Source organism: Trachinotus anak, unplaced genomic scaffold (genome assembly GCF_046630095.1).
Source record: "Trachinotus anak isolate AG129_WGS33_773 ecotype Australia unplaced genomic scaffold, CSIRO_AGI_Tana_v1 ptg000003l, whole genome shotgun sequence".
Taxonomy (NCBI): domain Eukaryota; kingdom Metazoa; phylum Chordata; class Actinopteri; order Carangiformes; family Carangidae; genus Trachinotus; species Trachinotus anak.
In genome coordinates this window covers 24557579-24581071 of record NW_027273854.1, presented here as the reverse complement: position 1 = coordinate 24581071, position 23493 = coordinate 24557579, and the positions used below count along the sequence as shown (strand labels likewise).

General features: G+C 40.5%; 3 protein-coding genes across 4 annotated transcripts in view; 2 read left to right on the top strand and 1 right to left on the bottom strand.

Annotated features, from left to right (window-relative positions):
- The window catches only part of LOC139618672 (carbonic anhydrase-related protein 10-like), a 144297-nt gene extending 140609 nt beyond the window's left edge, over window positions 1-3688 (top strand). Inside the window, exon 9 of the mRNA XM_071474813.1 lies at window positions 1657-3688. Within this exon, the coding sequence (XP_071330914.1) occupies window positions 1657-1697 (41 nt within the window). The 3' untranslated portion in view covers window positions 1698-3688. The remainder of the gene's footprint in view (window positions 1-1656) is intronic.
- Window positions 3689-6296: 2608 nt separating this feature from the next.
- Window positions 6297-10530, top strand: rpl23 (ribosomal protein L23). The gene is made up of 5 exons (XM_071474809.1): window positions 6297-6425; window positions 7725-7808; window positions 8858-8986; window positions 9533-9646; window positions 10400-10530. The coding sequence occupies exons 1-5, from the start codon at window positions 6413-6415 to the stop codon at window positions 10480-10482; spliced, it is 423 nt and encodes a 140-aa protein (XP_071330910.1). The 5' UTR covers window positions 6297-6412; the 3' UTR covers window positions 10483-10530.
- Window positions 10531-11653: 1123 nt separating this feature from the next.
- On the bottom strand, window positions 11654-21729 carry LOC139618669 (von Willebrand factor C domain-containing protein 2-like). Of its 2 annotated transcripts, XM_071474808.1 has the most exons (4): window positions 21195-21729; window positions 19052-19181; window positions 14392-14677; window positions 11654-11789 (listed from the first exon to the last, which is right to left on the bottom strand). In XM_071474808.1, exons 1-3 carry the CDS (start codon window positions 21606-21608, stop codon window positions 14436-14438), a joined length of 786 nt encoding a protein of 261 aa, XP_071330909.1. In that variant the 5' UTR covers window positions 21609-21729; the 3' UTR covers window positions 11654-11789; window positions 14392-14435. The 2 variants fall into 2 exon arrangements, with proteins under 2 accessions (XP_071330909.1, XP_071330908.1); XM_071474807.1 differs by lacking the exon at window positions 11654-11789 and having other exon boundaries at window positions 13494-14677.
- Window positions 21730-23493: the final 1764 nt, after the last annotated feature.

Here is a 23493-nt window from a genome sequence, read left to right as displayed (position 1 = left end):
TGGAAAGAACCAACCAACAATGCCAAACTCTCTGCCAAGTCCTCAGGTCTACCCCACTGCAGGACAAAGGGATAACGTCCACAGAGTGTCAAATGTGTAGTGGATAGTCTGTGTGCTGTTTTTATTTCTGTTTTTTACATGAGAGATACTCCCATTGGTGGTATTTTTTTTTCATGGTTCACACAAGAAACAGAACTGGTGTCAGTTTGACACCATGTCAGTGGCATTTGATATAGTGGCAGGACAGTGGAGTTGCCAGGGGATGGAAGGGGATTAGGGGGGACATTCACTTAAGAGGACAGTCACTGTAGCCTATAAAAATTTAATTTTGGGAAAATTTCACATTGATAATGCACTGCAGAAAGCAAGGACAACTACATACAGATTATATCAGGGAGGGAGTGGATACAAGAGTGTGACATGAATAATCTTTGGCATATACCAAGATTCAAACTACGTAGAGTATGAGATACATTTTTATCCATTGTTGTGTATTTTATACTTCAGAAATTACAATTATGCTCAAATCTAGACTCTATATCAACCCTCTGATGGATGTTCACCCTGAAATCAATGATGATATTATTTTCATTATTTTGTATTTTCAGGTGACCATTTGGAACAAGCTCCTCAACAAAATAACAAGCTCAAATGTTATTTTGTTGTTATTTTTCTTGCAACAAATATCTATTTTTCTATGTCACTGCAACTGTATTTAAAGAACATAGTTCATGGTATACTTAAATTGCTTTGCTTTGTCTGTTAAGTGGAAACTGTTGATGTAGTGGACATTTTTCTGTTCAAAAGACATTTAGAAAATGTCATTGGTGAAAGGACAAAAAATAGGTTCACAAGTGAAAGTTTTGTCACCAGCTATTTGAAGGCGTTTGCTGAACATTCACATTTAGACCATATTTCACAGGGATTTGCAATAAAAGAATTTTTTTATCTTCCTAAATGTGCAAATTATAGCTGATGGGGATTTTGGAGCCCAACTAAGAAACCACATCCAAATTTCTCAGTTGAAAGCCAGAATTGTAAATTGCAGTGAAATGTTATGTTCTGTATTAATATTTTAGCTGTTTGTGTTAATGTGATAGTTAAATTCATTGTTTTCCTGCATTTTAAAGGAAAAGTTGGCGCTGGTTCAGGAGTAAATGGGGAGGCCTACACTGAAACTCATCCAAGAGGTGCAAAGTAGCTGGAACAGCACCTACCTCATGTTGAACTGACTGACTCAGCTCCGGGAACCAGCTTTGGCCAATCTGACCACTGATGTCATACCGCTGACTTCAGAGGACTTCACCGGTATCACAGGATGTCTCAATGTTTTAGTGCCGTTTCATGAAGCCACTGTGGAGCTCTCAGAGGAAAAGGAAGTCTCTATTTCAAAGGTGTTGCTCCTCTTAAAAATGTAAGAGCACAGTCTGCAAGAGCTACTGCCCAGTCCAAACACGGGCGACTGCAGCAGGTCAGGGAGAAGCTTCTGAATGTGCAGCTGTAATTAGGACAGATCCGTCCTTCCAAGCTCACACACAACCATCTACATCACAAGCTGCAGAAAGTGCAATGTCAGGGAAATGTCTTTTTTTTTTCTTTTTTGGAGTTGTCTTTCTTTAATTAGTGCATTCACTAACAACGTTATTTACTTATCAGGTTCCAGTCTGTGGAGTCATCTTGACAACAACATCAAATGATCTCAAAGTACCAGAATGTGACCACTGTGGAGGTGCAAAAGTACCTGGGGGAACCCAACACTGGACGGCTTGAGGACCGACTGAAGTACTGGGAATGACAGCAAGTGATCTCTACTCACCTGTACGAACTGGCAGTGTAGGCCAGCCTCATCTGTTCCCTGTGAGAGGTTATTTTCAAAGGCAGGGGAGACTGTTTCAAAGAAACTGTGTTTTCAGAAATCATTTTCAATTGTACATGTTCTTTGCCCATGTAGCATATTGACTATTCAGTATTCATACTTACATTTATGTTTGTATTTCACTTTCTGACCAGTAGATGTCTTACTGTTAACATGAAGCATCAAGACATGAACCTATTCCCGAACAGAAATACACATGCTAAGTTAAATGTAACAGTTGTGTGATGATGCTGGGGGCCTCAGGCACCTATTAACCCTTAAAAACTGATAGTTGCATCAATGCTACGCACATGTACATGCACATGTTCTATAAAAAATTTAATAACTTTTAAATTGTTTAAGATAGAGATGAGCTTTAAATCGTGTCTTAACCATGAGATTAATAGGCATTACTAGAACCTTAGGGCTAAAGAGTGCTTCCTTGTGTCACTAGGAGGCACAAAAACTGAGCCATAACTCACTGAGGACAAAGTGTGTCTGCATTAAACTTCACATGGAGCTCCACTAAAACACTGAAATACAACTTTTCACACTGAAAAAAATGAAATTGCTTGATTGACTATGGAGTTATTCAACAAAATACAAGCTTTTTTCATTGGGTGTTTTTATTTTTCTTTTTTGTCAAATATTGTGTGCTTACATAACAGTTCATGATGGTGACTTTACATTGCATCAGAAAGAAAGAGTACCTTCTCCTGAATCATCTGATGTGTAACACTTGTGTAACACTTGATGCTGAATGAAGGAACTGGCACAAATATAAAACTATGTTCTATTTTATCTCTGTAGGCTTTTAAGTGTAAATAGTTATGGGAGGGTGATGTCAGCTGATAAAATGGGCAGGGGAGGGTGTGGATTTTTATACTATGTAAATGTATTTATGTTATATATTTATGAGTGGTTGTGTGTGTGTGTGTGTGTGTGTGTGTGTGTGTGTGTGTGTATATGATGTTGGTGAGTAAAAACTCAGTTGTGGGCCAGAGACTAAGTCTGAGCCTCCACTCCAACACACGGTTCATCCAAATCTACTACACAACAGTTGAAGTCCCAGTAAGCTTGGAAACTCACTGGAGACAGACAGAGTGCAGTGCAAACAAGTTTATTCTCAGCATAAGAAATAAACCCGAGCTGGCTCCGGAGCTCAACTGAATGTACAATGTTTAAACCTCATCCTTTATACCATTCTCTTAGGTGGAGGATCCACCCTTTTTTTTCAAAACATCTTCTCTTTCCCGTGGGAATACTGGTGTCTGCACTTGTCCTCTGAGGCCTGCCAACTGCTAGTAGCCTTCTTACCAGGGTGCCTTCATGTCTCAGTCTCCTAAAGTGCCTGTATCCTAGCACTGGTCTGAGAGCCATACTCCTCCTCCTTCCTCACACCCTTATCTCCCCGGGTGCATGTTATCACACATTCTGTCAGACCCAGCTACAGTTACTGTCACAACCTTCTGATCATATAATTTCATCATTAAACACAGTCACAAATGATATTCTAATGCATAGATTCAATTATTTGATATATCTTATAGCACATCTTAATTATGTTAGATCACATCACACATTGCAGACTGTATTTTGATGTTGCTCGATCATTTTTATATTACTCTGGCTATATTATATATATTACTTTGAAGCGATTGTTGGGAGTATACTAAAGATAAAGATAGAGGTTTTGGATGGAGTATAGGTAAAATTGTTGAATAGATGGGCCTGAAAATTTTAAATTACAGTCCATCTCTTGTTGTAAGTAATGTTCCTCCATGGATTCTCCCTGACCCATGTGTCAAAAAAGAACTAGTCAGTAACAGAATATATTCATCTTATTGTTAGAGAACATATTCTAAGGCAGTTCTATGGATGTATGACTATATACACAGATGGTACAAAGAATCCTGATGATGGACACTTATACTATATATATATATATATATATACAGTATATATACTACAATTTTGCATTAATATTTATCACGGACTGACTGATAAATTGTCAGTATTTTCAGCAGAGATTATTGCAATTATTATCAGCCTTCGGTGGATAGAGCAAGCACAGCCATTAAAAACATTTGCACAGATTTGCATCAGCTCGAGGTTTGCTATCAAGGCAAATGGTCAGAGATGATCTCTTGGTAGAAATACATATAATATGAATGCAGTTCTGTTGGGTCCCTGCCTATTTGGGTGTTAAAGGTTATAAACAAGCAGATAAATTGGCTAAGATGGCTCTCAAAATACATGATGACAAAGTGATTAAAATAGCACATGGTAGGGGAGAGGAAACGCCTTGATTAGAACATCCATATTTGGCAGAAGGAACAGGATTAAAAACAATAAAGGGAGACATGACTAGAATAGACAGAAGAGAGTTCATATTAAGCAGTTTAAAGGAAGATGTCACAACTACAGGAGAAGAAGAAGAAGAAAAAGTTTGTTAGGTTTCTTTAAAAGAAATGGATGAACTCAAAAGGCTGAACAGACTCAGAGGCAGCTGAGGTCATAAAGTATTTATTGTAAAACTTGCACAAAGTCTTAGAGCTGGGTTGCAAGTTGAGCTGGAGTGAGGCAGGGTTCAGGCAGCTGGAGAGCAGGGCAGGGAGAATGTTTGTTCAACCGGACTGACAGATGAGGATGTGGGGGGCAACTGGCAGGGTTTGGGTGGTGAGCCTGAGACAAATAATCATTACTCCTGAGCAAACAGGGGAACTGGCAGACATAACCCTTGGAAGTTTGGCTGTGGTGTAAATTCCACACTGGGTGACTGGAGAAGATCCAGGGTTTAAATACAGCAGCTAATGAGTCGTGGATTGGTTAGTCTCAGGTGTGCAGGTGAACTGGCAGTAGCAGGAATCAGGAAGCCCAGGCCCAGCAGACACACACACACACACACTCAGACAAGCAAGACTGAAAACACACAAAAGGAGTGGGGAAAGCATGGGAGGACTTGGAGAAAAGGGCCAACTAATGCTGCTCCTAACACTGTAAGGCAGAGGACAGATTTTAAGTATCTTGTCTTGTTTACCTCCTCTGTCAGCACAGTAAAGGAGTTTTTTCTACGTTTCTTCTCCACTTGTTACAGAAGTGGTTATCCAGCGACTGAAAAAAATCCTGTCAGTGCCCAGAACTGTAGCTGAGAAGCAGCTGTTCATCACTGAGGTTAGTTTGACAGAGATGAGCTCATTAGGACATTAACAGTTAGTAAAAGAATTAGATTTACAGCCAAAAATGAGTGAGCGAGTGAGTGAGTGAGTGAGTGAGTGAGTGAGTGAGAGGCCTCTAAGACACACCACAACTACATCAAAAGGGAAACATGGCTGTCTACTGTAATTAATCACTAATGGTTTCAATCCAAACTTTAATGCTTAAGTATAAGTATCAGTTTAAGTGAGAACATAAATATATACAAGGCTCAAAACTAAAATGCTTAAAGATGTCAATTATTCACATACTTTAAATTATTATTAATGTTATTATCATTATTAATAAGTTATTTTTGTAGGTTTTGATTCAGTGGTTGCAAGGCAACAGCAACATGTGCTGATACCAAGTAGAGGCTGTGCTTCTGAAGAGCATATCTTCCAAGGAAAAGAAAAAGTGCAAGACATTTTTAAATTGTTAGTGTGCATTCCTATGTTGGAACATAGGTGACTGATGACTGAGTCCACCCTGCCAGCCGTGGTAGCGGTCTACATGGTCCATAGTGGTTTCGCATTTAAGGCACACCACTCGAACATGGCACACTATCCCCCTCTACTGGAGGCACTGTAATGTAACACTTACTTGCCAAACCACACAGGACACTACAACCCACACGCCATATGTAATGTGTGAATACAATATGTATAATATGTTTGTCTGTGTGTGTGTTTCATGATGTTATGTTTTATTATATTATGTTCATATATTACTCAAAATGTTAATTTAATTGAATTATTAATCAAAGGTTCAGTGATGACTGGTTGAATATTGTATACTTTATGATATATATATATATATATATATATATATATCATAAAGTTGTATTTTTTTTAAACAATTTGAAGTTTAAAAACACGCACTGCAGTATCTAAAAGAGCTGATGTGCTGTCTTTGCTTTAAAATACATTGTATTTCTGTGTCCCAGTACACCAGACTTGCTGTCCCACTAAACCTGAATATAATGAATGAAGAACACAGGGAGTCTGTTCCTTTTACATAACAGACACTTTTCTCTGTATCATTTCACAAAAACAGAATGATGTCTACATGAAGACATTAACATAGGACAGTTTGACAACGGCGATGTGTCAATGTATGGTTTGGATTTATTAATGACTAACTAAATGAGGAAAGATGGAAAATCAGAGACGGTTCATGATTCATGTCGTAATATCTTTCCATTAAAATTCTCCCTAAAGTCGATGCAAAAATACATTGACTGTTAATATTTCCAACAGTCACTGAACGCAGCTCGTCTCCGCGCCATGACCCGGATGCAGTTCCGTTCAACTTTATATCCCACAATTCCTTTCTCCGCCTTCCTCTTTCCCTCCTGCAGCAATGTCTAAGAGAGGTATGAGACCCGGCTTGTAAAATCCACATTCATCTGTTGTTTTTACACCACATCAGATCTTATAATGTTGTTTGTATGTGATAGAGCGGGGATGATGTTATATTTGAGTGATTAGTTTTCAGTTTATGAAAACAGTTGACATATTTTAAACGATGACATTTTCGCTAGCTAGTTGGTGGAAGCCATGTTTCGCTGTCAGCGCCATGTAGGCATGAAGTTAAAGCTGGAGGCTGAAAATTTGATATTACTGCTTGCTGTTAACTTCAGACCTGTCATTTATTCAAAAATGTATTTGATTACATTATATGGAACAGAAATAAACGTCGTTATGTATATAAAAGTGGTGCAACAGATCTAATGTGTACCGGGCGGCTAGCTGAAGCTAATTTGCAGCCTCCGTCTTTAGCTGGGCTTATAGTGGTAAGACATAATGTTAAACACTTTGAATAGCTCTAACAATAGGTCCTGTTCCGCTGCTTCTCGGAGGGGAACTGAGCCGTGGTCCCCAGGCTGCTATTTAGTACAGCTAGGCGAAGCCGGTGTCTTATGTTGAGGCTGACTTATGGATTGCGATGTCAGAAACTTGAAATTGCTCTCGCAGTTTGAGCAAATTACTTTGACTCCAAGGTTTTAGAGTTAAACTGAATATGGACTTCAAAGTAACTTTAGTTCTCATACAGTACTTGTACAATATATAAAGCTCCTATGTAAGTGGAAAATAATTAGAAAATGGGAAAGGTGCAGTCAAATGAATATTATTGATCCTGAAATTGGATGAAACAGCAGTGTGTTGTGTATTGTCAATCAGCTCATGTAAGAATAGATTACTATTAGGTTTCCCAAAGGTTTTCACCCAGTTGAGTGATTGAGGTTTTCCAGTTGTGAAAGACAAAGTTGTAATAGATTCAGGTGCATAAATGCATAAATCTGCTCATTGAGGTAAGGGCTATGTCCTGAAGTAACCCTTCACTTTGAGTGATCACACAGTGTGACATGAAATAACGTTGACAAAACAAGGCTTGTAGTGAATGGATTGGAATTCATTCGTTTTGGTCCATTTGGTTGGACACATTTGGTGATTTCAAGTTTTTCAGTTTGTGTTGATAAGTAGTTTTTCCTAGTTCTTGAAAAATTGCTTTGTTTAGGATGTTAAACAGTGTGAGTAGGCATGTTAAATACAGCAATGACGTTTTGTATAGCTTCACATGATTTCCTTCTGAAGCAAATCAGATTTACAGCCTCAGTTATTGTCCTGGAGGTCGTATAGACAGAACTGATTTTGTTCCCTTCTTCCTACAGGACGTGGTGGTTCATCTGGAGCCAAGTTCCGCATCTCACTGGGTCTCCCAGTGGGAGCAGTCATCAACTGCGCCGACAACACAGGTATGCCTCGGCTAAACTGTTTTAATTTCTCAAACATGCAAACCCGGGTTTTGTGTAGGTGGCATTTATTCTGAATTGAAGAAAAGCAAACACAGAAGATGCTTACAGTTGCATCTTTATGTACTAGATTGTTATTGATAAACATGATGCACTTGAATTCATTAACACTGAAATGGACAAGGAAAGGTGTATGTTGAGTTTTTGAGCAGGCAGTGGATATGTTTTTAAGCAGTAACAGTTTGTCTGATCGTTGTTACAGGAATCTTTTGAGAAATATAGTTAATTTGTTTTCTTGCTGTGAGGTTGATGAGAAGATTTAAACCACTTTTATGTCTTTATGTTAAATATATAGTTGGAGCCACTAATTAGCAGTTAGTCTGCAGAGACTCAAGACTGAGAAATAATCTGGCACATAACCCCTGATAAAATAGTGAAGCAGCTCCTGGATGGACAAGTTTGAGATTATTTGAAATGTTTGAAAACTGTACAAAACTTGAAATTCTGAATATACTGACAGCATAAATATAGAAGCACACTTGTATTTCACCTGCTGTGATGCTCACCTGTACAGGTGTTGGTGTGTACAGTGATCAGTGTTGAGCCTTGTAATCACAACAGGGAAAGCTGTAGTTTACATTGTGTTTACATTATGTTGTCATAGTAAAAAAAAACTGAACTGGTATAAAAGCAGGCATGAGTTAATGTTTCAAAACAACTTAAATGTTTATTAAAATGAGTTTTGGTTAATGTTGCTACACTGTTTTGTTTGTATCTCAGTTGAGCCTGTCCTCAGTTCTCTCCCCCTTCAAAAAGCACTTGCTTTGTCTGCTCAGTGGCTGGGTGAGTTGTCGTAGAAGGGCATATTGAGCTCATCACTGTGGGTGAGATGGCAGCGACACACTGTGGCTGATTGATCTCAATCAGTGATGAGACAAGCTGAAAAAGCTGTGAACAAAGTTGTTGTTCAGAAGCTCTTGTCCCAGTTTCCTGTTTATCTGCCTTACTCATATGCTGTTCTTTTTTTCCATGTTGGTGCTTTCCATCCTCAGGAGCCAAAAACCTGTACATCATCTCCGTGAAGGGCATCAAGGGACGTCTGAACCGTCTGCCTGCAGCAGGAGTGGGTGACATGGTCATGGCCACAGTCAAGAAAGGCAAGCCAGAGCTCAGGAAGAAGGGTGAGTTCCTGTAGTGTTGGGGTTGAGAGGTGGAGGCCAGTGTATCAACTTTCACATAAACCACTGAGGTGTTTGTGCTAAGGTGTGGATTTGCATTGAAACAGTTTGAAATGCATAAGAGGAAACATTTTCACACCTGTGTGTAAACTTTGAACTTGGAGTCAACCTGGCACCAACACATCTCTTGCATTTAAATTGAGGCCATTCTTGCTAACTGTCTGAAAGGACTGCAGACAGGATAGATAGAGTGTTTGGTGTTTTCCAGCTGTCTATATTGGCACCGAACATGTTCAACGTACCAGATGAGTTCTACTGTTGGAAATGTTCCCATAGCACCACAGAAAAGAGAGAGTAGCAGGTGAAATGAGCCACTCTAACTTACTGTGTTGACATTTATAGGGTGTCTACATTAGTTTTTAACACGAGTTTGAGTTTGAAGAAGATGGGAAGGACGGTCTGTCTTGTTTACATGTTTACATCTTCATTGGCAAGAACACAGAATAACTCATACAGGCTTGAATTAACCCCACCCCCCTCTGTCCACAGTGCATCCTGCGGTGGTGATACGGCAGCGGAAGTCGTATCGGCGAAAAGATGGCGTGTTTCTTTACTTTGAAGACAACGCGGGTGTCATAGTAAACAACAAAGGAGAAATGAAAGGTGGGTCTGTTGGAATGTTACATTGGGTTTCTTCAGTTGATAGCAGTGGGGTAGATATTTGTCTTGAGGCATTTTATCGGTGGGTTTCAGTAATTAAGTCCCTTTCAGGAATCATCAGTTAGATGTGCGTGCACTTTCGCTGGGGACCATGGCTCCTTCAGCCCCTCGAGTCCTGAAGTGGTTTAGTTTCTCACTGAATGTCACCGCCTCAATAACAAAGCTGGTGCCGAACTGAATCTCAGCAGTGCTGCCCTGGTTTGTAGGTGTGTTGAGTAGGATTCAAAATTCAACCCAAGTTTTGTTATTTTACAAATTTGCCTCACCAACATGACAGTTGCATCTCTGTAGTTAGAAAATGATTTCACTGTCCTCTCATAGTGCTGATAGACCTAGTAGTTGGGTAGGAACATATTTCCCCTTCAAAAAGCACTTGCTTTGTCTGCTCAGTGGCTGGGTGAGTTGTCGTAGAAGGGAATATTGAGCTCATCACTGTGGGTGAGATGGCAGCGACACGCTGTGGCTGATTGATCTCAATCAGTGATGAGACAAATTTAACTCACTTCAGTGGCCCAGTGGGATTTTCTTCAGATGGTCCATTGCCAGTGTGTTTGACGCAGGGAGTGAGAGGGGGGTCACTGTTGATATTTTTGGGAATGCTGTTATTGGGGAAACACTTGGTTTTGCTTTGACCAGAGAGCACTGTTTGTAGAGTCAGGCCTGAAATAACTCTGCCTTCCTTCTCGGTATCTGCAGGTTCAGCCATCACAGGTCCAGTGGCCAAAGAGTGCGCTGACCTGTGGCCCAGGATTGCCTCAAACGCTGGCAGCATTGCCTGAGCTGGACCCTGCACCTCTGTTCATTTTCAATAAACTGTTGTTAATGAAGCCACACGTGTTGGTGTTTTCATTTATGTAGAGAACACAGTATTTTTAAAGGAATGTAGTTGAAATGTGAACTACTGTTGTGGTGTATGGCTGTGACACTGTTAATGGCTATTTGGACAAGTTAGTTTTGCAAACACATTATCTAATTGGATTTTGCAAAGTGAAAGTGCCTCCTAGTATTTACACTTCATGCAGGTGTTATTTCTGTTTTCATACAAGTTGCTTTATACACAAAAGTTTCAGTTATGGACATGTGACTTTATTTGTGGGGAAAAAAATATGTAATATATAGTTATATTTCATTAATAATATTTACAATGATTCTTGTCTTGGGCTGTTGTTACAGTTGACATGATATATTGCACAGAAACATTTTCAAAAGATGTATATGTTGATGCACTTTATTGATCCCAATTATGTTACAGCAGCTTGGTAGAAAATAAAAGATGACAAATAACAAAAATATAGCTCAATATACATCATAGAAACAACAAATAACAGAATGAGATTAGATAAAATAAACATGGGCTTCTGTTCCAGTTAAATATAACTACTTTCTTAACACTTCTATTTGAAATATATTAACATGGAGATGCACTTCCTGAGGCTCTACCAGTAGAGGGCGCAAAGAAACCTGGAGATGCCTCTGCACAGCTCTCAGGCATCAACGAACTACTCACTATGAGAAACAAAAGAATAGACGTTTAAAGAGAGAGACTACAATAAGACAAATCACTGGGAAACAGTTATACACATGAGTACCATTACATACCAACCTGTGAAGAAAATGGGAACAGAGAGGACATGGACTCTTGAACACTGGACACAAGAATAGGCCAGAATGCACAGAGATGATGTTTGGACAGTTTAAAACATGTCATTGTTTAGTTCAAAAGTGGCCAAATCATCTGTGGTAAAAGCCAAATCATTCATCACAAATGAACAACAGTATGACATCACATTTACAGGATACAGTGGAGGTGATGAACACTTACTGGCATGCACTCTGACATTATATGTACATATATAGCATCTACTACTCCAGGTAACGTGTGAATCATCCGTTTTTCTGCTCACATCATCATCCTCAGCTCTGAGTGTGTGTCTGGTCTACTTGGACATCTCTGGCCCCTGCAGACAGATGGGAAGCAGCAGGGCCGAGGAGAGACGCCAGGACACCACCTGCACCCAACACTTGTTTCCCTTCTGTCACTCTGTATCACCCATACATTCATCAGACTGACAGTCACCAAGTGGCACTGTAACACAAGAAAGAGCATCCCATAATCTCCATAGACACTCCATGTGCATGACGGTATGAACTAAGACAGAAAATGAGTGAATCCATCCAAGCATCAGGTGCTGAGAAACACCGCTTCACTAACACACCCAGTTTCAGTTCACTCCTCCTCATACATCTTATATCTGTAACTAAGCCTTATTTTTAATGAGCTGATTAATTGGTAAGTTTATAAAAGGTCAGGGTCCATGGTGACATGGGCCTGTGTCTGACCAGCAGTCAAAATATTTTATTTACGATATGACAGGAGGCAAAACAGGAGATTTAGTTTATTGGCATAAACTATCAGCAATCATTTGTCAGTTCATTTTCTGTCTACTGATTGTTTAAACAATTATTGTCAGCAATTGGTCACATTTTCATGGAAATTCTTGTCTTACTGTGTGTATATATGACATAAACAAAATTTTAAAGTCTGGAAATAAAACAAAATAAATTGGAATTATTAAGAATACAAAAAGATGTGAAATATGAAAAACATACTTGTACATGAAAGTTTATTTTAGACCTTAAAAACAGTAGTTTGACGTCTACATGGAACAAATAAAAATATTAACCACCAGGTGTCCAAAAGTAAAGTGTGTGGTAAATTTATGTAGGTTTCCAAACGTTACTTTTTTCCATTCCCCCTCTACCCTCAGCACCCACCAGCCTGCACCCTGCTTCTCTGAGGCCACGGTCCACCAGATACGGCTGCACTGCTTTCCGGCCCCTCTGTGGTCTCTGGAGACCGGCCATTTGGTCTTTACATGCCCGGTTTGTCTTTGCTGGAGCAGCTCGCATCACTGAAGCATGAAATTCACCCATCAATGTATGTAAACGCCTGTAATTTCTGGCAGTTGACTACAATTAATACTTAATGATGTCTTTCATTTTTGTTTGTAGTTGACATGATCTGAACATGCTGAAGTGATGAAGTCGTGATGCTACATCCTGGCTAACAGACATCAACTAACAGCTGTAGCTGTAAGAAACTGAGACCTCTGAGATTTCAGTGACGTTAAACAACAGTTAATTTGTGAACACAGAAAAAACTACAGCTCCCATGAAAAAACTACAAGTGCAGCAGAGCAGGTCATCGTCACTTAGTTTCATCCATATCCATAAAACTCACTGACACTCTCTTCTAAAGTCCTTTTTTTCCATCTTTTTAGTCAGATGATGTCTGAAAACGTCTACAGACCTGTCTATGCTAAGCACCACCCCTCCAATCATGAATGGACTCGCCTCTTCTGCTGACACGTTTGAAGTTGGGTCCTGTAGCCCCTCGGGCTGATTGGAAATGCTGTTCATTAAAGGTCCTTAAAAATATTCATATTAAACAAACAACATTAGATATTTTTTCAAAAAGAAAAACGTAACGTCCTTATGAAAACATGAAGCGGGCCACACGACATACATCTGTTCCACAGCTAAATTTAGCATAGTTACAAACGTCAATAGGATTTTGTATAAGGTTTCACTTCAGCTCTCTGTACTGCAAAACTTTCTCCTATAAACACGTAGTGAGAGAGAGAGAGAGCGAGAGAGAGATAAAGAGAAGGGAAGAGTGAGAGAGGGAGGTAGACAGTTTTCATGCACCGACTCTTTACCAACATCTGTTGAGGAGTGGGACCCACAGCCCTGTTAGTCTGCTGAGTGTCACCTCCCTGACCTTTTAAAATGCACCATCACACCAATGGGAGACTTCAGCCTGGGTAGTCCTACTTAAAGCGTGTACCGGACTCAGTCTTCACTCAACCTTGACAAAGTGTGTATTGTTTGAAGGTTCTAAGTCGTCATTTTAGGATCCTCAAACAAAAAGAGGCCTTAAATTTCTACTATGTTTGTTCCTCTGTAAATTCAGTCCAGTGATCTCTTATGCTCCTTCTGGCTATAGTGAAGAAGTTAAGTAGTGAAGTAGTTAGCTTTTAAAGGAGACCACAGTTTTTGACTGTAATCAAAACGGTTGAGGTTATGTTGGGTAAGTTATTGTCGGGCTTATGCACAAAAATGGGGGGTGTCAGATAACAGGTTACACCTCTGTTCAGTCCTATCCTTCCGTCAACGCTACAGTGTTTAAATACAACCAAATCCTTCAGCCAATCTCAAATGTTGCTGTTTCTGTTAAAATGATGTAATGATAAAATAATGACAGCAGAAGAAGTAAAAAAAATAATAATTGTGATCTAATTGTGGAGCGTTTACTAGTTTTACTGTGGATTCAGGCTAAGCTACACTATTCAAATAAAAGATGATATGATGTAGTAAAGTAATTCAACTCAGTAAAGTAGAGCCACGTCTAAATGAGCTGCACATGTGTATTCATGCTTGCAGATAATGGAAAATGCTGGAGAACAACACCTCTGAGCTCTAACACTCTCCACCTGTGAAATTGTTTAGAAGCAGGCACAACCAGAAAGCGATGCAGCTGTATCCCGTGGACACTCTGCATTTAGCTGCAGGTCTGTTCTGCGATAATGTTGTTGGTTGAGTTTTCAACATAAATGTGCAAGTTGAGTTATGCTATATTGAAGCCCAGCTGACCACTCTTGATACTAACAGATAGAGGTTATTTGTACCTGCAGAGCTCAGGCTCTCTGACACATTTAATTAACACTTCACTTCACGGTATCACATCCAGTCTGGGATTAAATGGTCTCCCCCCTCTCCCTTTGTTCTCTTCATCCCTGGGGGAGTCGGTGCGGGCGCCGGGCGTCATGCTGGGCTGGGGGCGTTGCTCGCAGGTGGCATAGGGGTGGGTGTGCCACGTCCCGTCCCGGTAGGTGCAGTAGCAAACCGTTTGCTCGTCGATGTTCACGCGCTCCCCTGCTGGGATCACCCTGTTCCCAGCAAAGCAGTTGGGACCTACAGGTTCAGGAAAGACAGAACCCTGTGTCAAAGTCTGTTACCTCCTGTTAGAATAGTTCTTCCCCAAGTGTGACCCTCCGTGGTTGAAGTTACAGCTTAGGTCGGGTTATGGTTAGGCGTAGCAGAGATAACTGTTTAGGGTTAGAATAAGGTTGGGTTCTGGTTAATGTAAGAGGACACACTATTCAAGAAGGGGAACAGACTTCACCACAACACCTGTGGGAAAACACAGGCCTGTACCCATTTTCTAGAATCATGAATAAATGCTACAAAGTCTGGTTCCTGGTTCATTGTCAAGAGCTAATTCATACCTTTTATTAAAGAAAGAGTTTGACATTTTTGGAAATACGCTTATTTGTCTTCTTGCTGTGATTTAGATGAGAAGATTGATCCAATCTGTACAGTAAATAGACAGCTGGAACAAGCAGATGCCGAGCATAGCTTAGCATAAAGACTGGAACAGAAGGGGAAACAGCTAGCCTGATAGATCATGATGTTAATTAATATTAATTAATAACCATGATATCGTGTTTGTTTAATCTATACAGAAATTTGTTTTACTAGGGTTTACCAGGCAATTTCCTGGCCCATAGCAGTTGCCAGGCAACCAGCAACGACTTCCTGAAGTTACGACTTCCACATCAAGAAACTAAGATGGTGAACATTATACCTGCTAATCGTGCTAGGCTGTTAGCTCAAAGCACTGCTGTGCTGTTAAGTACAGCCTCACAAAGTAACCCTTTAGTTAAGCTATGCTAGGCTGAATGGAGCATTGTTTTGGTTATGGTTCACTCTCACTGTGTAATTTTACCCCAGCTATTCAGCTAAAAGCTCCTTAAGCCCATTGTCTACTACCTACATTCTCCCAATGGCAGAAATTGTTAGCAAGTGGTATAGTTAGCAGATTGGAGCATTTAACAGCCAACAGCCAGATATTGCCCTAAAGAGGGTGACCGCTGGTATTTGCAAACCTCCTGTTGGCTCCATGATCCAGCTCAGCACCTGCTGCTACAACAACTGTTGTCAGAAAGGGGTTTTTTTGTCAGAAAGGCAACCAAACCAAGTAGTAATAAGTTAGCAAAGTCAAAAAGTAAAGTGGGACACACACTACAGTTTCCTGCGTGAAAGTACTGTGTTTGACCCCTCCATCCCCAATAACTATCTGCTTTGCTGTGGACTTTGTCTTTCTTTATAGTACCTTCTGCCAGAAATCCTTTCTGACAGAAAACCTTTGTGACAGAAGCCTTCAAGGCAACTTCTCCCATGTGTACAGGGACACTGGTCAGAATCGATGGAACAATGAATGCAGCCACAAACACAGAGGTCCTCGAAGAAAACCTGCTCCCAAATGCACATGACCTGACCTCAACAACAGTTGACCTTTCAGCACAAAAATGACCTGAAGTAAACACCTAAGATGACGAATGGCTTTGGACAAGTCTCTGTCTGTTCTTGGTTGGCCCACCAAAGGCCCAGACATAAATCTGTGGAGTGACCTGAAGAGGACAGTTCACTGATCCTTCCCATCCAATCTGACAGATCTAACAGAGAAAACAGGTTAGCTTAGTGTCTGAATACTTATGCCAATGTGATATTTCAGTTTTTCCTTTTTAATAAATTTGCAAAAATGTATAAAATTCTATGAGCAAAAAAGAAATTTTAACAAATTTCTGTATATGGCTGCCACATAAAAAATGTGAAAACAGGTGAAGGGGTCTGAATACTTTCTGAATGCACTGTGTGTCTCTTTCCCTCCAACTTGTGCTTGGAATATACATTTTCAGTAAAGAAGTTGTTTAGACTGCACATACTGAATGCCATGCAAGCTGAAATGTAAACAGCCTGCCTTTGATATTATTTGCATCCCACATTCGCAGATGGGGGTTCCTTTATTTGGCAGCGGCCTGTGAAACAATTACCAACGGCGCGGCAGGAGGACAGGAAGTACTGTTAATCTGATGCCAGACCCAACCGTGTTCAATAAAACACAGCTGATATGAGCGAATTTGGTAGGAGCAGGGGAAATAAAATTAAAAAAAAAACAAAAACAATGACGCAACAATCCAAACCATCTGTCCCACTGTCTGTCCTGTTAAAATAGAAACTACAACTTAACAACAACTGCCAGAAATCAGCAAAGCAACTGGGAAGTAAACAGCATGTTTATATTGATTTCTCATAGGCGTCGTACAGAATTCATGTTTTTGATTGTTTAGCTGCCTTGGCTTTAGCTGTCTATATTACTTAACTTAAAAAGCAACATAATAATACAGGAGTTATTATTATCCCTGCTGTTCATGTCTAACACACACAAATCCCTCCAATATTAGAGAGACATTAATTCCAGTGGCATTGAAAACATGTATGACATAACAGGCGTGGCTCTGTAAGCTGCCGGGTGTGTGAGGTGACGTAACTGGTGCTGCTTCACGGTGAAAACACACGCTGTCACAATGATGCATATAGCACACACAGGAGGCGAGAGCTTAAGTGTGTGTGTGTGTGTGTGTGTGTGTGTGTATTAAGGAGAAAATCAAATGGGATATGACAGCACATGCGTTTGTGCTCCTGCTACAAGATGCCTGTAGCAGCACACATATCCTTGTTTCATTATATGAGTGGGGACCCGTCATTGACATTATGCATTCCCTAGCCCCTTACCCTAACTTGAACCATCACAACTGAATGCCTAACCCCAACTCTAAGATAAAGTCTTAACCCTCAAATAGCTTTAATTGTAGGGTCCAATATTTTGGTCCCCATGAAGCTGCCTGACCCCACGAATATAGTGGTTTTCAGACCTAATGAATAGTATTATTTCATTGGAACATGTGTATACCAACTAAAATGCATTCTACGTGTTCAGGTTTTTTTTTTTAGTCTGTGGAAACAAGCTTATTGTGATTATTTAAAGTTACTGGCTGTCTGTCTTTTTGACTACTCAGACTAATCAGTATGATTATATATTTGTAATTTAAGAATTTAAATGTGTGATTTAGGGTAGCTTCACTTCACCAAATCACATGAATTCCATTGGCCAAAGATGACATAGCAGGTCCCGACATTTGCTAAAGTAGTTAGCTTTAGCAGGAATTTAGCTGGGGTTTTTTTTTAATTTATTTATCATAATTGGATTTAACTACTGCCTCATTTAGCTATGTGGAATAATAAAGTGAAATACCATGAAGTGATTCATTCAAAACTATCTGCATTTACAGGCAATAGCTAGGGAATAATAAGGTTATTTAGTTTTAGATTTAGCTGAGGCCAGTTAGCTATCTCACCTAGCTTTTGCCTGATTAGCACACTTGCTTTAGCTATCTAGTTTGTAGTCTCTCTGTGACACAGCACAGTAAATCCGACGATGGCTTCCAGAGTCTATGCATTGGCAAACTGCAGTTCAGGTACTGCAGTCTGGGCAGCAACACAAAGTCGGAAGGCAGTAACTACATAAAAACAGAGCGCAGTTACTACAATTTAGTTTTTGGCTTTGTTGCTGCAAATTTAAAAAGCTGTTTTCACAGAGATGTTACATTTCTATGCCCTGATAATTAATCATGAAATCATGAAACAGGTGTCAAAATATCAGAACCACTTTTTAACTCAATGTTGACCAAATATAAATATGGAGTTAATGTGAAATGATGAAATACAGTGTGGGTTTTCGCACCAAAAAGTGCTCAGCTGAGACCTGGTCTGGACTGCATTGGACTGTCGGATTTCTTTCTTTATTCGCTATAAATCCATAGGTGTGTATCAATTAAAACAGCTGGGCAGAGCAGTTTTAAGCAAACATTATTCAAACAAGAAGAAATAGCGCATTTGTTGGGGACTATTTTTGGCTGCGTATTAATACGCATGAATTCAGTGCTGTGTATTTCTGGCAGCAGGATGGTGTTTGTGGGATTGAGTCAAAATAAACTGAAGTGTGTGAGTTCATGGTGATGAAGGAACGCCCACTGCAAGAGTGTGGCTCATTGATGCGTTTTTAATAGGTTTAAAAATAAAATGTTAACATGCATGTGTTGAATATTTTTATGGCAGTCTTCCACTTTGATTATGGGATATGTTGTATGCAAAGTCAACACTGCAAGAAGCCCTAGAGGAAGGTTTGTTGTTGTCCAAAAAAGAAAGGCTTCATCTTCTTAGGAGCAACTTTTATCACAGTATACCCCAATTAGCTCTGTACAAGTAGAAACTTTGGGTTCAGACTGGTGATAAAGAAAAGATCAAAGTGTGAAAAAAATATTAGATGTTCTCTAGGAACCATGAAAACCAAATATAATGGACATCCTGAAATTAGCAATAGGTATACCCTGCCATAGACCAAAGCGTTTGACTGACTGAAAGAAAGCAGTGACCGAGACTTACCAGTCTTACAGATGGGGCAGCAGTGGTTGGGTTCGTAGGTGGGGTTGACGCAGTGAGGGGCGGGGCAGTCTGAAATGCTGCAGTACACCTCTCTGTTGGCCTCGCAGCGACATCGCTCACATCTCGACAACTGGAATACACAAACCATTCGAATTTTATTGACTTCAGGCTTTTACATGAGGCTACTTAAACCGACAACATTGTCTCATTAATTGTGACAGTTTAGTGTAATCACAGCAGACAAATGAGACCGTGGGGACAATGATGGGTAGGCTCTATCTCACTGGTATCACAGAAAGGAGGTGACTAGACCTGTATACCACATGCACATGTATGCACACGTGTAGGCAATGACCAACAAACATGCAAACAAGCACAGCTCATCTTCATCTGTATCTAGTGTTATTGGATGAGTTGGATGGACTTTGTTTGATAAACCATCATTACATAAAACAGTTGATGCCTGTCCTCCCATTGCTCAATCCCCACTGAGCACATGCTGTCAGGTCAGCGTGCTGACTGTTTGTTGACATGATGACACAACAGCATTAATAAGACTGGACCAGCCAATAGACCTGGCTTTTAACTCACTCACAAACTCATCCATATTTAGCAGGGTGCATATTTTCAAAAAGGACTGGCTGTCACTGTCATTGAGCTGAAAGACACTTAAATGCACCGTAGAGCTGAGAGTAACTGCAAAGTCACTAGATAATTCACTGTGGGTTTGTTAATAGGAATAACAACTTTCACATTACAAATAGCCGTGAACTTCCATTTTTAATATAAAACATTGACCCCTAAAGGTCCCATATTGAATTAAGTGAAATTTCCATGCCTTTCTTGATCATAAAGCAGGTCTAGGTTCTATATTAATACTGTGAAAGTATCAAAGCCTCAGTCCACAGAGAAATGCACACAGCCTGTATTCAGAAACTGAGCCTTAAAACCAGCCGTCAGGACTTCTGGAACTTTGTGATGTCACAACAAAGCAGTCATCGCTCTCAGCCACGACCCAAGCCCAGTCACACTCAGATCCTCTCTTCTGATTGGCTCACTGACCTGTTGTTACTAGAGCTCCAGAGAGAAGCCTGAGAGAGGAGATGTAAAACTACACTGAGATGTTTTTTTGGTTCTTAAAACCACAAATATATCTTCTGATGGAGATCAACATTTCAAATAAAACACAGGAAAAGTGTAAGACCTTTAAAAAGCTGCCTGCTGTGGTTGGAAACAATGTTGATGTGAGGAGTGAGACTGAACCATAACAATACATTTTTGGGCTTTAAAACCAAAACAGTGAGCTGAAAGAAACTAAAATGATCTATAGTGCTGAGAGGAGCTGCAGTGGTGGTGATAATTCCCTGAGAATTTGTCACTGTCCATTGTTAATGTAAAAAACTTGACCAGGCAGCTTTAAGCTTTGTATCTAGAAATAAATGTTAACTATTTGCAGGGCAAGTACTGGAGTACTATAAGAAGAATTCTTTTTTTAATTTGAAGATGATGAAATGCTGAGGCTCTCATGTTAAAACTGGTTTGAAACTGTGTTTTATTATGAAAACTTCCAAGGAGGGGAATACACAGGCTGGATTATGCAGACGCAGAGATCTTACTCTAACATCTAGACCTGAGCTCCTCTGTTAAACTGCAGCTTTAGGACTTTGGCTTTTTCAGTTGATATTTTCATAGACTGTGTGTATTTTTCTTCATAAAAGAAACAAAATAGCACAAACTAACTGACACACACCAATGGAGCACCATGTGTAGTCTGCTGTGTGCGCTAGATTTGATGGGCACCTTAAGACAACAGGGTACATACAGTGGGACAGAGGAGAATCCCGCAGGGCTAATATGTAAATATCCAGTCTCTAGGAACATAATAACGATAAAGTCACATTTGGTGTAACCAGACCCCTGAAAGTTTACATGTGTCTAGTATTATGTGTTGCAGTCAAAAGAAATAAGAGTAAAGTACCAGTAAACCAACTACAGAGGGTTAAATCAATAGCATGTATACAAGGAAAATCACACAGAGATGCGCGATGTGCGTAAATCTCAAATCTCTGCATCTGAAGCTTTATGAACTTGTCGGCGGCCCCGGGCGGGGTCAGGGGGTGTGGGGGGACTGGATCTGCCTCACCCTGAATTCCTCCAGGAGCCGGTACACTTTGCCCCCGTACACGCAGACCCTGGCCACAGCCTCGCACACCGGGCAGCAGGCCTTATACCTGATCCGCGTGCACCGGGGGTGGACGCGCGGACACTTGGGTCGGACGCACACGGGACCGTCCACGGTGCACGTGCACGGACACGCAGCAGGGCTCGGGTAGTAAACCTCTCCGATGCCGTAGACGAAGCCGTGGTCGTCGATGCACCACTTCCCCCGATAGTCCCCGAAGTCGTAGTCCAAGTCGGTTTTGGAAGAGTATTCCGCGGCCACGGCGAGCTCCGCGACGCGCCCCGGTCCGAGCGGCGGCAGCAGCGGCGGCAGCAGCAGCGGCAGCAGGACGAGCGCGACGGGGAGGCAGCTGAGCGCACAGTGCCGGTGGCTCATGGTGAACAGCTTTCCCGCACCGACATCGACCCTCACCGTGTGTTTATCTGTGGCGCTCCGGTGAGCGCCTCCTCCCACCGTCAGGGGCGTCAGTGACGCTCATCCAAGCGCGTCAGTCCGGAGAGTCACCGAGCAGCAGCTCTGTTCAGTCCCTGATCGAGGCTGGACAGGGGGCAAGCAGACAGTAGACTTCAGTAACTTTACAGACAGAGAATAACTTCACAACTCACTTGGTGTTTATACTGAAGAGATTAGATACTGTCAAGAAAATTAGTTTAGTTTAGTTTATTCATTTGTAGAAAACTGAATTCTGCTGGAAAGATTATGCGTTTCATGTGAATGTAGTGAGTCTGGCTCTGAGTTGATGATGATGATGGACCGAGCTATTACACTTCATGGTAAAGGGCCAAAACGTATGCTTATATAATGGATAATGCACAACTCATTGTGATTTAATGCAGCATGTATCATGAATCAGCTGTCAGGCAGGCTAATCATTTCACACAAGCTAGAAAAATGACATGTATGTGAATCTATAGGCCTGTATTCACAGTATTATGAATGAAATGTGCTTTATTTGGAAGCAATTCGTGGTGTGATTGACTTTAGCCTACTAATTACATTAGTTGTGCGCTATGAGATGGATCCCCCGCTCCAGGAGGGAGACCTGAGGTCCAGAGGTGAACCCATCCCATATCTACAGGAGCTATTACAACAAAATCATAGTGTACAAAATGATCTTCAGGCATTTATCCCACGAACCAGCAGTAACTTGCAGGACTGACCCATGAGGTTTTTTTTTTATTTTTATTTTTATTTTTTTTAATTACTAAGGCAGAGCTTTATGAACCCACCCTCTCCAGACTCATTACCATGACTGCATGACTGCAGCGTATCATCCACTCTGCTGAGAAGGTGATTGGCTGCAATCTTCCGTCCCTCCAGGATTGTAGCTGACTCCTCCCACCCTGGACACAAACTCTTTGTGACACTCCCCTCTGGCAGGAGGCTGCGGTCCTTCAGGACCAAAACCTCTCGCCACAAAAACAGCTTCTTCCCATCTGCTATTAGCCTCATCAACAAGGCTAGAGAGCCCCACTGTTGCTGATCAATTGCACCAATCACCAGAAAAAATTCCTTGTATGTGAAAGCATACTTGGCAATAAAACTGATTCTGATTCTGATTCTGATTGTGATTGTTGTGAAGGTGGCATTGACAAAGGGGTGTGGCGCTTTTAAATTACCACTTCATTTTTTTCCTCAACTTCTCAGGAGCTGCAGAAGCATGTATGGGGCCCCCTGGTGGCCACACATCCCTCTGAAGGCAATACTTGCATCTCGAGCTCCACTTTGCCTCAATTTAGCTGCAAATGACATAAATTTATGAATCAATACTTTTTTAAATGGAAGAATTAAACTGCAGGATTCTTTAGTGTATTTTTCGTTCTTTTTTAATTTATTAATTTTAGACTTACTTAGCTTCTGCATTGCATGTATACCACATGTATAAATGCATTTCTAGTACATGCATAATTTATTAATCTTTTTTTACTATAATGTATTATAATCCATTACATAGCCTTACACGCTATTATATACAAAAGGAGGTATGATATATACTTTTATTTTTCTCAGGGATATGGAAAAACTAAGTACATTTAAAAAAATTTACAAACTGCTTACAATTATATGAAGGCAATGTTTTACAGTATGAATCAATCATGCACCTGAACACAGCCAGATGAAAACACAAGTATTGAGACGAGTTTTTATTTGTATGGGTTTATTCTAATTTCTCCATGACTATTTAATAATCATGATTATTAAATCTTGAACACTTTAGTCTCATACACAGAGCACATTGCATTCATTTCTATTTTACCTG